Genomic DNA, 12670 nt, shown 5'->3' on the forward strand with positions numbered 1-12670 from the left:
TAACTGTAGTTAGTTATAGCAAATTATAATTATCCTCCATCCCATAGTCCCGTGCCCATATACCCATCATACATATCCACGATCCCATAGGCCCGTGCCCATATACCCATCATACATATCCTCCATCCCATAGTCTAGTGCCCATATACCCATCACACATCCTCCATCCCATAGTCCCATGCCCATATACCTATCACACATCCTCCATCCCATAGTCCCATGCCCATATACCCATCATACATATTCGCCATACCATAGTCGAGTGCCCATATACCCATCACACATCCTTCACCTCATAGTCCCATGCCCATGTACCCATCATACATATCCTCCATCCCATAGTCCCATGCCCATATACCCATCATACATATCCGCCATCCCATAGTCCCGTGCCCACATAGCCGTCATACATATCCTCCATCCCATAGTCCAGTGCCCATATACCCATCACACATCCTCCATCCCATAGTCCCGTGCCCATATACCCATCATAGATATCCTCCATCCCATAGCCCAGTGCCCATATACCCATGACACATCCTCCATCCCATAGTTAACCATTATGACATCATAATGAGCGGCGGGGCTTGCAACCTATGATGACATCAGCGTCGCCATGGCAACCATTATGACATCATAATGAGGGGCGGGGCTTGATACACACACACACTTTTTCCCCCTTTATGTAGATAGGGGCAAAATTGTTTGGTCAATTGGAACGCGCAGGGTTAAAATTTCGCTTCACAACATAGCATAGGACACTCTCGGGGTCCAGACGTGTGACTGTCCAAATTTTGTGGCTGTAGCTGCGATGGTGCGGATGCCAATCTCGGTCATACACACATACATACACACACTTGAGCTTTATATATTAGATATATATTATTCTTGGCGAGGCAAAAAAAAAAAAGTTTGTAGATGTCAAAGCCCATATTCTTTAGAGTTACCCAATCTTGTCAACATCAAAAACCATAGGCCCCGATTCATCAAAGTTTTTACACCAGATATCTGGAGTAAAACACCTTGATACGTTGCAAAATGTTTGAGCAAAATGAGGTTGCGGAAAAAAATTAGCAACTTTTGTCATTTTCATGCTAATTTCAGCCAGGTCAACCAAAATGGATGGAGTTGGTGTAGGATGGGCTGTTGCAACACCCCTCTCATCTAACTCATGATGAGCTGTAATGTAACTTACGTCACAAATATTACTCCAGTGCCTGACAGGAGAAAGATTTGAGGCAGAACGCACGGAGACACACACCAGTTAAGAAGTGTGCACCTCTTTATGAATCAGGCGCCACCGTCTTCAAGACGTCCCCTCATCGAGAACGACGTGAACAATAGGAGCCGTAGTAGATGCTTTACATCCCAGATAAGCATGATGCTTTGGAATACGTTAATAAAATAAGACAGCCCATTAGGCAAAAATGCAATTCGTGAGAGTAACTTGTTGGAAAAATGATTTTCTCCCAATAGATTTTTTTTTGGAAAGGAAAAAGGTGGAACCAGATGTTATGAGTAGAGTTGAGCGACTTTGGTCGGATCGGGTTTCGTGAAACCCGAATGAAACAAAATAAGTTTCAGATGAAACTCGTCCGACTAGAGCAAAAAAAGTCGGAGTTTCGTCCAACTTTTATTTCCCATTGATTTGCATTGGGGTCGGGTTTCGGACGAAACTCCGACTTTGTTTTGCTCTAGTCGGACGAGTTTCATCTGAAACTTATTTTGTTTCATTCGGGTTTCACGAAACCCGATCCGACCAAAGTCGCTCAACTCTAGTTATGAGCCAACAGTACATGCAGATTTAACACAGTATAACGATCCCAAAGTGTTCATACTTGTAGCTGTAAGTAATTCATACGGTTTCATTCTGCGGCATGTTTGTGGTCTTTGTCGAAAACCAGAAATTGTTAGTCTGGGTTAAAGCAAGTAATTCTTTGGGAGTTTGTGGATTTCTAAACACATAGATGGCGCCTGAAGAACTTACTTTTCTGTCTAAAAATGTAATTTGGGCTCCATTTATCTACCCTATGCTACCACAACAAGCTGAGAAAACCATTAGCTATGCAGCTAAGAGCAAAGAAAGCAGAAATGTGCGAAATGCTTCTGCCTGACTAGTGAACAGCTTGTATGTAACTCCATCAAGCATCCTTTATATCATAAAGAATCATGCAAGTTAATTTATTGAAATTCATTACAAAAGTCAGAAATGGGAATACAAGTCAAGTATGAGACATCAGCAGGAAACAGATGCATCATCATTTCTTACAATAAAGTTACCACTTGTAAGCTTTTGGTCTTATATGTAGGATAGAAGAAAGAAACCAGACGTCTATTATGTGGTTAATGACTTCCATTGTTTTAAGGGAACCTGACAGCTGTTCCACAGGCTTCATGAATGAGACACTGGCTACATAATGAGAAAAACATTCTTTAAAGGCCGGGAGACTAGTCAGACAGGCGGGTCCCCGGCGGCTTCACACCGCCTGCTGACAGTGACTGACAGCTCGCTCTCTATACACACAAGCAGGGAGAAACCAGATACTCAAGGAATGTGGATGGGAAGAAGCCTTTTCCGACTAGATTCCCTTGCAGATCATTCCCTGGTGACTTTTAAAGTATGTTTTCATCTGAAATGCATCAGTGTTCATGAATCAAACATACCTGGCTTAACTCATGCCGCCAATGTCTGATACATGCTGACCGTGGATCGTGCAGCATGTATCAGCCATCAAGTTCCCTTTAAAAGGAAAAAGGTGAGCGAGCGACTAACCCCTTCTGTTCCACAACCAACATTAATTGCAGTGCTACCACCATTGTCTTTACCGATACCTGTCCTAAAAGGGTTAAAACATATTCTAGCCAACCAGTGAACACATGGAAGCCTGGAGTCCACATCCCTTCCTAATCATCAGTTCTATCATGTTCCTTTTTCAGTCTTAAACCATTCCAGTATGCCTCGTTTCTAGAGCGCCATCTCCACGTCAAAGTGATTCCCACAACACTTCTGGACACAGATCGTGCTCCACCATCTTGTGTCCCAAGCACAATACAAAACAGGCTTGCTTCTCCCTACGCAGACTCCCGATTGCCAAACATACAGTACTAGCCATTTGTAATGCTGTGGCTACCTACCATTGCTTCACTCCTCTGTAAGAGATAAAACAAAAACTCCTCCATACTGAAATCTTACAGCTCAAGAAGCACAGTGAGAATCAGCACCGAGATTCTGTCAGTATATATGTCAGTACATATGGATCATTCAGAATAGTGAAGAGTTGGCTCATCTTATTAAACGGACAAAACTGAAAAGCGCTTATAAAACTAACAACTTTATAATTGACTTCTTATCAACATTTCTCAAGAACAAAAGGATTTTTTTCTTTTATTGCTTACTGTTTAATGCTCACGTTACTGACCTCCTCTTAGTTTATCAGTGGTGGCCTGTCTCCCAGGCAATGAGTGCAACGCTTGCAAGATCTTTTCTAAAGAGCTTGTGAACACTGCTCTGAAGTACGGCAGATATCAGGATCTGGACAGCTCCAGTGCCTCTGCTCTCCCCCGTTGTTCCAGAGGCAAAGTTTGCCTCTACATGGAGCAACAGAGAGCACACAGTTTTGTGCAGCAGTGCAACCGTGCTGCTGGTCCATACTGTCAATCATCAAAAGTGTACCGCCCCCCTGGAAGGAAGAGGAGGAGTGCGCTACTAAACATAAAACATCGAACAAAGCCTTTCATTAAATTGGTTTAGTTGGTAAAGTTACAGCAATTTCAGCAATAGAAACTTTATGAAGTTATAATAAATCTGCTATGTAAAGCTCCTGTAATTACATTACATATCAAGCATTTCCATCTGGAACCCACAAGTGCATGAAAAACAATGGGCATTGGGTCATGATATTTCAATTATCATTTTAGCAAACATAATTTCGTAACATACAGATGGCTGATGGTTGTTATATGAGCACTTGGATAGCACTTTTTCACATGGTTTCATTTTGAAGGCAGATATTTTCAGTTCCATTACGATTGTTTGTGTGCATCCAAGTTAGTCCTTAGTGATACAGATCCAAAGAGATTCAATATGAATATTGTATTCTGACTCAGGAATGAGTGACTATTGAGGCGGGTAAGATATAGTTACACATCACATTGTATGCCAAACACATTGTTACATAACCTACAGACATTAGATTAGCCACAATCATAACCTTTTATTTGCAAACTATTAAATACCTCCAGATATAAAACCATAAAAAATGTTCACAGTGTTTCTACCATACTCTTAAAGGGGTTGTATCATTTCAACAGACCATATTTTTAGGTTACATAGTCTCCCAGGGGCAGAGACCGAAGAGGGCTGCTGTCCATGAACCGTGTATTGGCCTTTTGCAGTATAATAGGTCAGCTGCTTGCTGCTTTGGATCTAGAGGTGGATCCTCTTCCCTTTCGATCCCTTGTGCAGCTTCACAGGTTGCGTCAATGGTATGTCCACCTCTGTAGATGCCACTAACAAAGGAAAGTCTTGCTCAATCAGACAAAGCCAGTCCATGCATTACATGACTGCCACATCATTCCTCCATTGCCCAGTCTGTGGGCAAATGGTGTTTACTGTAATTACAGTGCCGGCAAAAAAATCTTTACAAGTTCAATGAAACCACAAAATCTTAATATTCAAGTGAATTCAAGTGTTTTATTGTGGATATTTCATCATGTCACCCTTACATTTTATCACCATCTGTAGTCGTTTAGGCATGGATTCAGCAAGGCTGGCTAAGTATGTGGAGTCTATGTTTACCCACAGTGTCTTCAGCACCTCCTTTAGGTTGTTGATGTTGCTGGGTCGTGTCTCTTGAACCTTGTTTTTCATTAAATTCCAGGCATTTTCTATTGGGTTAAGGTCTGGGGAATTACCTGGCCACTCTAAAATGCTAATGTTATGGTCACTGAGAAACTTTCTCACGGCCTTGGCTTTGTGGACAGGGGCTCCATCATGCATAAAGTAATCACACTGATGTATGACCCAAAAAGTAAGCATGTGTTCTTCCAAAACAGTAATATCATTGCTTGCTTTCATAGTTACATTCCTGGGAAGGAAGTACAAACCTTCCCTGCCCCTGCTTCCACTGAATGCACCCCACACCATCACACTGTCAGGGTGTTTAACAGTCTTAACTGTATATTTTGGGTCATACCGTGACACGGTACTCGGACGACGCACAACCTTTGAGCCTCCCCTGACCAGCCTGAAAGTGCTCTCATCACTAAACATCACTTTCTTCCACTCTTCAGATGTTCAATCTTGATATTTCTTACAAAAGGCAAGCCTTTTCTTCTTCATTGCTGCTGTGAGCAGGGGCTTCTTTGTGGCACGGCAACTTGGTAGACCCAGGTCCTTCTGCAGGCGGTGACGATTTGTCCTAGTTGCGATGATCTGGAGAAGCATAGGATACTTGTTTTTTAGTTCAACAGCAGTTATAGAAGGATGTGACATCACTTCACGGTTCAGAAGCCTATCAGTCCTTGGTGAAGTCTTCTTAGGTGCGCCAGAGCCTGACTTCCTCTGCGGTACCATCCCAGGAGGCAATGATGCCGCCAACCGCTTCAGCTGATAAATTGCTCCTCTTGACACTCCCAGATCTCTAGCTACAGCAATAACCAAATCCCCCTTCTCGAGCAGAGCCAAGGCACGGGATTTCTCTTCCATTTTAAGCTTCTTTCGTCCCATTGTAGGAGATAATAAAAAGCTGAGGGAGATAATAAAAGACAGCCTAATAGCAAAACTGGCTGAGCTGCACATAACAACCAATCCAAGTGCAGCTTTCGCTTTACCAGAGAAGTGAAAACTGAGCGTTGATTGGTTGATATTTGCAACAAAGCCAGCTTTAATACTAGACAGTTTTTTATTATCTCCCCCATTGTGTACACTTTTAAAAAGTGAAATTATGATGTGGATTTTATATGTATAAAGTTTTTTTTTTGCTGCGCAAGTGTAAAGATTTTTTTTGCCGGCACTGTATGTCTTGCTGCCTTACTGCAGCAGCGGCTACAGAGAAAAATAGCAGATATATTCTCTCTGCAGCTGCTCAACTCCAGTAATCGGATGGTGCAGTGAGCTGTTACTTTATGGAGCGCTTTCGACATTGTGTGGTCATAGCCTGACTGAAAAAGCATTATAAAAATGCCTCAGGTTTTGAAAGACATCAAATGGTTAATTCTCATCCAGTGGTCACAGATTATTGACCTGGCTGATGGACCAGAGGAAAGCAAATCAATTCCCACACTTCTAATGCTGACCTTCTCTACCTCAAATGGATCCAGCTCTAAACTACTCTGGTGATCTGCAACAGAACTAAAAGTGATAACATCCCATTCTAAGTGCTGAAAGGGGTTAATCAGCCATGTTTAGTGCTAGGTTGACTGAACAGCTGGGAGAGTGGAAGGAGTGCAGAGAATAAATAGCAATAAACAAAGATGTGGTCAGCTCACCCATCCATGAGTGCACAGGATCCAAAATTCAAGGTAAAGTAGTCCACAAAAAAGGGAGTTGATCCAGCACTTCAAATAGAATGCAACATTTTGTTCCATCTGTAATCCATCAGTAAAAACATGGTTCAAGGGAAATCCACATTTTGAAATGGATAAATGTGTCGTCCTAGAATAAAGTCACAAGAGAAAACTCAGCGTCCTGGTATTTGTGTTTCCAAGTGATGCTTCTTATTCATGACCTCCTCGGATGACACATTTATCCATTTCGGAATGTGGATTTCCCTTGAATCATGTTTTTACTGATGGATTACTGATGGAATAACATTTTGCATTTTATCTAAAGTGCTGGATCCACTCCCCTTTTTTTTTTCGAGAGCATAAATAGGCAGCCTTCTAGAGCATTCAGTGTGGGGTGGGCCTGGAGGTGTAAGCTCTGGAGCTGTGTATCCATGTTAAGGAAAGCTGAACTTTTTGGTTGTTACTGAAGTGGGTGGATTCTCATAGCAACACAGACTGTGCAAAAAGTTACGTTTTTGTTTTCTTGTTAGGCTAAGAAGGAAGTTTTTGTTTTTGCTAACATTGCACTGGCTTATGAAGTACTTTATGCAGGATAGGAGTGAGAGCCAGCAAAAGATACAGTGAAGGAGAGGTCAGAGAGGTCGGAGGAGAACAGTGTCCTTGAGGCCAATAGAGTAGAGCATAGTGAGGAAGCGCTGGTGATCCACAGTGTCAAATGCAGCAGAAAGATCCAGGAGAATCAGCAGGGAGCAATGACCTTTGGATTTGCTGTTAATAGATCACTTGAGACTTTAGTGAGGGCAGTTTTGGTAGAGTATAAAGGTACTGTCACATTTAGCGATGCACCAGCGATCCCGACCAGCGATATGACGCGGTCAGGATCGCTGGTGCATCGCTAAGTGGTCGCTAGTGAGCTGCCACTCAGGCAGATCTCACCAGCGACATAGCAGGGGTCGGGGGTCGTTACTTACCTGTCAGACGCGGCGATCCTGACGTCCTCCCGCCCGCGTCCATGCGTCGCTCGTCGGCGCAACAGGAAGCCCAGCAGGAAGCTGACGACGAGAAACGGCCCAGGACGTTCTCGCGTGATCAGCGATAACCAGCGGGGGAGTCGGTCGGAGGCAAGTATCAGACATAGCGATATCGCTAGCAATATCGCTGCTGCGTCACAAAAACCAGTAACGTTATAGCGATATTGCTAGCGATATCGCTTAGAGTGACAGGCCCTTTAAGAGCTGAAACCAGATTGTAGAGGGTCAAGAAGAGAGTGATCTGAGAGAAGGCGGATTAGACTGGAGAGGACAAAGTGTTCCAGGAGTTTAGTGACAAACGAGAGATTAAAGACAGGTCTGTAGTTAGCAGTGCCGTTCTGGGTGAGGGATGGTTCTTTAAGTAAAGGTGCTATGATGGCATGTTTAAATGAGGAAGGAAAGATACCGCAAGAAAGAGAGAGGTTAAATATATTAGTTAGGTAAGTGGTGGCAACTGGTGAGAGACATTGTAGGAGATGTGAGGGAATAGGGTCACATGGTCACTGGAAGTCCAGTGGTCAGGTCTATAAGTCTGCAGAAATAAAGCATGTGTTAGATCTTTTCATATAATTATAGAGAACATAGTCATTATCTCATTTATAAGAGGCTTGTGATTTATATTGCAGGGTTTGGATTTTAAGACGACAACATGAAAGAATGTGTGCTTTTCTATTTACTGGCATTGTGCTCTGCCAAGCCATTTGTATTACCTCCCAAGTACATGGCACTAACAGACCTAATGCTGAATGACATGGACGATGATGATGATGAGGACGACGATGATGATGACGACGACGACGACAAAAACTCACTATTTCCATTTAAACGGAACATGCCACTTCGACCCACCCTGCCTCCGTTCAACATGTACCCAACATGTCCGTTTGGCTGTCAGTGTTATTTAAAAGTGGTGCAGTGCTCTGACCTTGGTGAGTCTACAATAACATTTCATTGTCAAATCACTGAAAGTGAAACATGTATAAAGATTTTCCCCCTAAAACTGAAAAATAAGCAACAGTTGATCCCATGAGCAAGGCTTTTAGGCTATGTGCACATGCTGCGGATTCACCCGCGGATTTGTATCTGCGGATCCACAGGTAAAACCGCAGGTAAAATGACCTGTGCTTTTACCTGCGGTTTTCCCCTGAGGTTTGACACCTGGACAATGGAATAGATGGCAAACCGCAGCGGAATCCGCAGAAAGAATTGACATGTCAATTCTTTCTGCGGATTCAAAACCGCAGCTTTTCCGCAGTTGAAAAACCGCAGCATGTGCACAGCGGAATGTAAATCACATAGACTTCCATTGTACTGTACACTGTCTGCAGAACTGCTGCGGATCCACAGAGGTCAAATCCGCTGCGGATCCGCAGCGTGTGCACATAGCCTTATATTTTCCATTTGATTTGTTCAATTACTGTGCTTGGTAACAACCCATATGTGAGTTGCAATAAGAACCACTCATATTAAGGGCTCATGCATGTACTGATGCAAAATACTGACCAAATACTGAATGTCTTAACGTGGCTTTGCTTGTTATTAAAATTCCTCCCCATTCTCAAGAAAGGAGGGATATTTTACGCCCGCAATTTACTGCTCATTGTCCAGGTTTCCAGCCACCTCTGAAGTTATGTGGCTAGTCTCCACTAGCAAGCTCATTGCTATAAAGCTTGTAAACACTGCTCTGAAGCTGATGGGATCACCTTCTGTGTCCCTGTGCTGCATCTGCTTAGGCCAGTTTCACATTTGCATATGGAGGAATTGCAGACTTCCTCCGAGAAGCTCCGCCCACAGCCGCACCTCCTCCATCGGCATGCGGCCTGCGTACTCTATCTTTAGCATTAGGTACGCAGGCCGTGCCAATGTATGCGGATGCCTTCACATACAGTTTTGACTGTTCGGCGACAGCACCAAAATGCAACAAGTTGCGTTCGGTGCAGGTCGCCGCACCGTCAAAACAACGCATGTGGAGGTATCTGCATACATCGGCACGGCCTGTGTACCTAATGCTAAAGATAGAGTATGCAGACCGCATGCCGACGAAGGCGGAGCTGACCAGAGGAGGTGCGGCCGTGGGCGGAGCTTCACAAAGTAAGTCTGCAGCTCCTCCATATGCAAATGTAAAACCGGCCTTAGTGCATGGGAGAACACAGTTTAGCTAACAAGTACTCAGCCATGTTGTTAGTTTAAATTGTCAATCATCAGGCGTGCACCGCCCCCTTTCAAGCAGGAAGCCTCGAGGCAGAGGAACAGTGTGCTCCTGCAGAAAGGAACTTGAGGCAACCTCTTTATTAGGCTGTGTGCACACGCTGCGGATTCCGCTGCGTTTCCGCAGCGGTTTTGGCTGCTGCGGACACGCAGCAGTTTTAGCTGCGGTGTACAGTACCATTCATTTGAATGGGAAAAAAAAAACGCTGTGCCGACGCTGCGGAAAAAACCGCGCGGATTTGCTGCGGTTTTGAATCTGCAGAAAGAATTGCATGTCAATTCTTTCTGCGGAAACCGCTGCGGGTTCCTATCTCCACCATTGTGGAGATAGTGAATCCGCAGGACCAAACCGCAGGCAAAACCGCAGATAATCCGCAGGTCTTTGGACCTGCGGATTATCTGCGGTTTTTGCAAAATCCGTGCGGATTAATCCGCAGCGGATTCCGCAGCGTGTGCACGTACCCTTAATATAGTAGTCATGTGTTTTGTCAGTATTTCATTACTTCATATTTACTATTCTACTATTAGACAAAGGAAACTTAATTCAGTGACAACATGTTTCTGCACAATTAACAGGGTTGTCTTCCGTACCAGCCAAAATTCCTCCTGACACAAAATTATTAGACCTTCAGAACAACAAAATAAAAGAGATTAAAGAAAAGGATCTACAAGGACTGACAGCTCTTTCGGTAAGCTATGCATTCTTTTGCCTTGATCATAACAGCTGATATGGACATCCCAAATGTTCACATAAAAGAAGATCATGCCCCCCCATTGATTGTCAGTCGCCATCATAGATAGCTTTCCAGTGGTATCTGCAGATACTTAAGATAACCAGCTAAGGCTGGTTTCACATTTGCGTTTTTTTGCGCTGGAAAAAACCGCATACGTGCGCATGCGTTTTTTCCCCTATATTTAACATGGGTGCGCATACCTGCGCGCTGGTAAGCGCACGTATGCGATTTTCATGCGCTGCGTTTTTTTGGGGTGTGCGTTTGTATTTTCCAGACGCAGCATGTTGCATTTTTGGGCCCTGCAAAAAAGCGCATGCGCACGTATGCGCACGTTTTGCGCTAAAAATGGCCATTATAGCCTATGGATGCGCATACGTGCGCACTGGCATGCTCATGTATGCGTTTTTTTGCACATGCGTTTTTTTTTGTTAACCATGGAATTTAGGGGTTTGGGTTAGAGTTAGGGTTAGTTAAGGGGGTTTAGGGTTAGGGTTAGGGTCAGGGTCAGGGTTAGGGTTGGGGTTAGGGTCAGGGTTAGGGTTAAGTATGGTTTGGTTAAGGGTTAGGGTCAGGGTTAGGGTTGGGGTTAGGGTCAGGGTTAGGGTTAAGTATGGTTTGGTTAAGGGTTAGGGTCAGGGTTAGGGTTAGGGTCAGGGTTAGGGTTAAGTATGGTTTGGTTAAGGGTTAGGGTCAGGGTTAGGGTTAGGGTTAAGTATGGTTTGGTTAAGGGTTAGGGTCAGGGTTAGGGTCAGGGTTAGGGTTAAGTATGGTTTGGTTAAGGGTTAGGGTCAGGGTTAGGGTTAGGGTCAGGGTTAGGGTTAAGTATGGTTTGGTTAAGGGTTAGGGTCAGGGTTAGGGTCAGGGTTAGGGTCAGGGTTAGGGTCAGGGTCAGGGTTAGTTAGGGTTTAGGGTTTGGGTTAGGGTTAAGTATGGTTTGGTTAAGGGTTAGGGTCAGGGTTAGGGTTAGGGTCAGGGTTAGGGTTAAGGGTTAGGGTCAGGGTTAGGGTTAGTAAAGTCATGGTTTGGGTTAGTGTGAGGGGCCACCTAATGTTGGAAAAAAACGCAAACGCGGTAAAAACGCACTAAAAACGCATACAAACGCATAAAAACGCTGCGTTTTTTTCATGCATGCTCATAAAAATGCTTGAAAAAAACGCAGCAGTTGTATGCTTTTGTATGCGTTTTTTCAATGCGTTTTTTTGCGGGAAAAACGCGCTGCAAAAAAAAGCAAGTGTGAAACTAGCCTAAGTCAATATGGACCCTTTAATGAGCCTTGACGGTGATGTAAAGGGAATCTTAGAGTAGTATCAACCCTCCTAAGCCGTCTATATGGTCATGTAGGTCGTAGGAAACGGAATAAAATGATACCTTGACATCTGCAATCTGATGTCTTATTCAAAAGAAATCCACTACACAGACAACCCCTTCTCAGTCACCAGAGTTCCCCCATGTAAAATAATAACTGTACTCACTTCCGGTCCAGGCACTATTCCAGTGATGTTGCAGTACAGTACTGCTTAGCCATACAGAGAGACTCGGGAGGAACGGAGAGATATTTGCCTCCTGGAGCGCAGATTTTCCTAGACTAGTTTGCAGACTTCATAGACTCCCCTAATTGCCAGAAGAGCAGAATCCCCCTTCATGTGTCCGCATTTTGGAAATTATACCCTTTTGGGAATTTATCTACAGGAGTAGTGATGATTTTGACTCCATGAGTGTTTTTCAGAAACAAGCAGCAATTAACGTTGCGGAGTGAAAATTACAAATCTGCCATTGTAGTGACCAGTACGCTGTAGAGATCAGTCTATTATACCCAGCCCGTGCTTCTGGAGGCATGCACCCGTTCGTTAGGCGGGTTCTCATCACTTCAGAAATGCCAAACATGTGGACACGATATGTGGTTTAGGTACACTGTGGGGCTCAGAAGGAAGGGGGCATTTGTATTTGAGAGTGGAGAATTTGCTGAATTTCTTTTGGAGGCGAGGAGCTATTTTGCTTTTCCAGAACCTTTGTACTACCACTAACAAGGAAGCCCCCTATACAGTGGGTAAGGAAAGTATTCAGACCCCTTTAAATTTTTCACTCTTTGTCTTATTGCATCCTTTTGGTAAATTCAAAAAAGTTCATTTTTTTTCTCATTAGTGTACACTCTGCACCCCATCTTGACTAAAAAAAACAGAAATGTAGAAA

The 12670-nt window shown here is 43.8% G+C and overlaps 2 protein-coding genes across 5 annotated transcripts in view; one reads left to right on the plus strand and one right to left on the minus strand.

Moving 5' to 3' along the window:
- CENPP (centromere protein P) overlaps positions 1 to 12670 on the minus strand; it is a 383707-nt gene that overhangs the window by 175172 nt on the left and 195865 nt on the right. The window lies entirely within an intron of this gene.
- The window catches only part of ASPN (asporin), a 31967-nt gene that overhangs the window by 7731 nt on the left and 11566 nt on the right, over positions 1 to 12670 (plus strand). The window contains exons 2-3 of the mRNA XM_073549581.1: positions 8165 to 8467; positions 10323 to 10435. Of these exons, the coding sequence (XP_073405682.1) occupies positions 8188 to 8467; positions 10323 to 10435 (393 nt within the window). The 5' untranslated portion in view covers positions 8165 to 8187. The remainder of the gene's footprint in view (positions 1 to 8164; positions 8468 to 10322; positions 10436 to 12670) is intronic.

This window comes from Dendrobates tinctorius, unplaced genomic scaffold, assembly GCF_039654945.1.
Source record: "Dendrobates tinctorius isolate UK_male_01 unplaced genomic scaffold, ASM3965494v1 ptg000159l, whole genome shotgun sequence".
Lineage (NCBI taxonomy): Eukaryota > Metazoa > Chordata > Amphibia > Anura > Dendrobatidae > Dendrobates > Dendrobates tinctorius.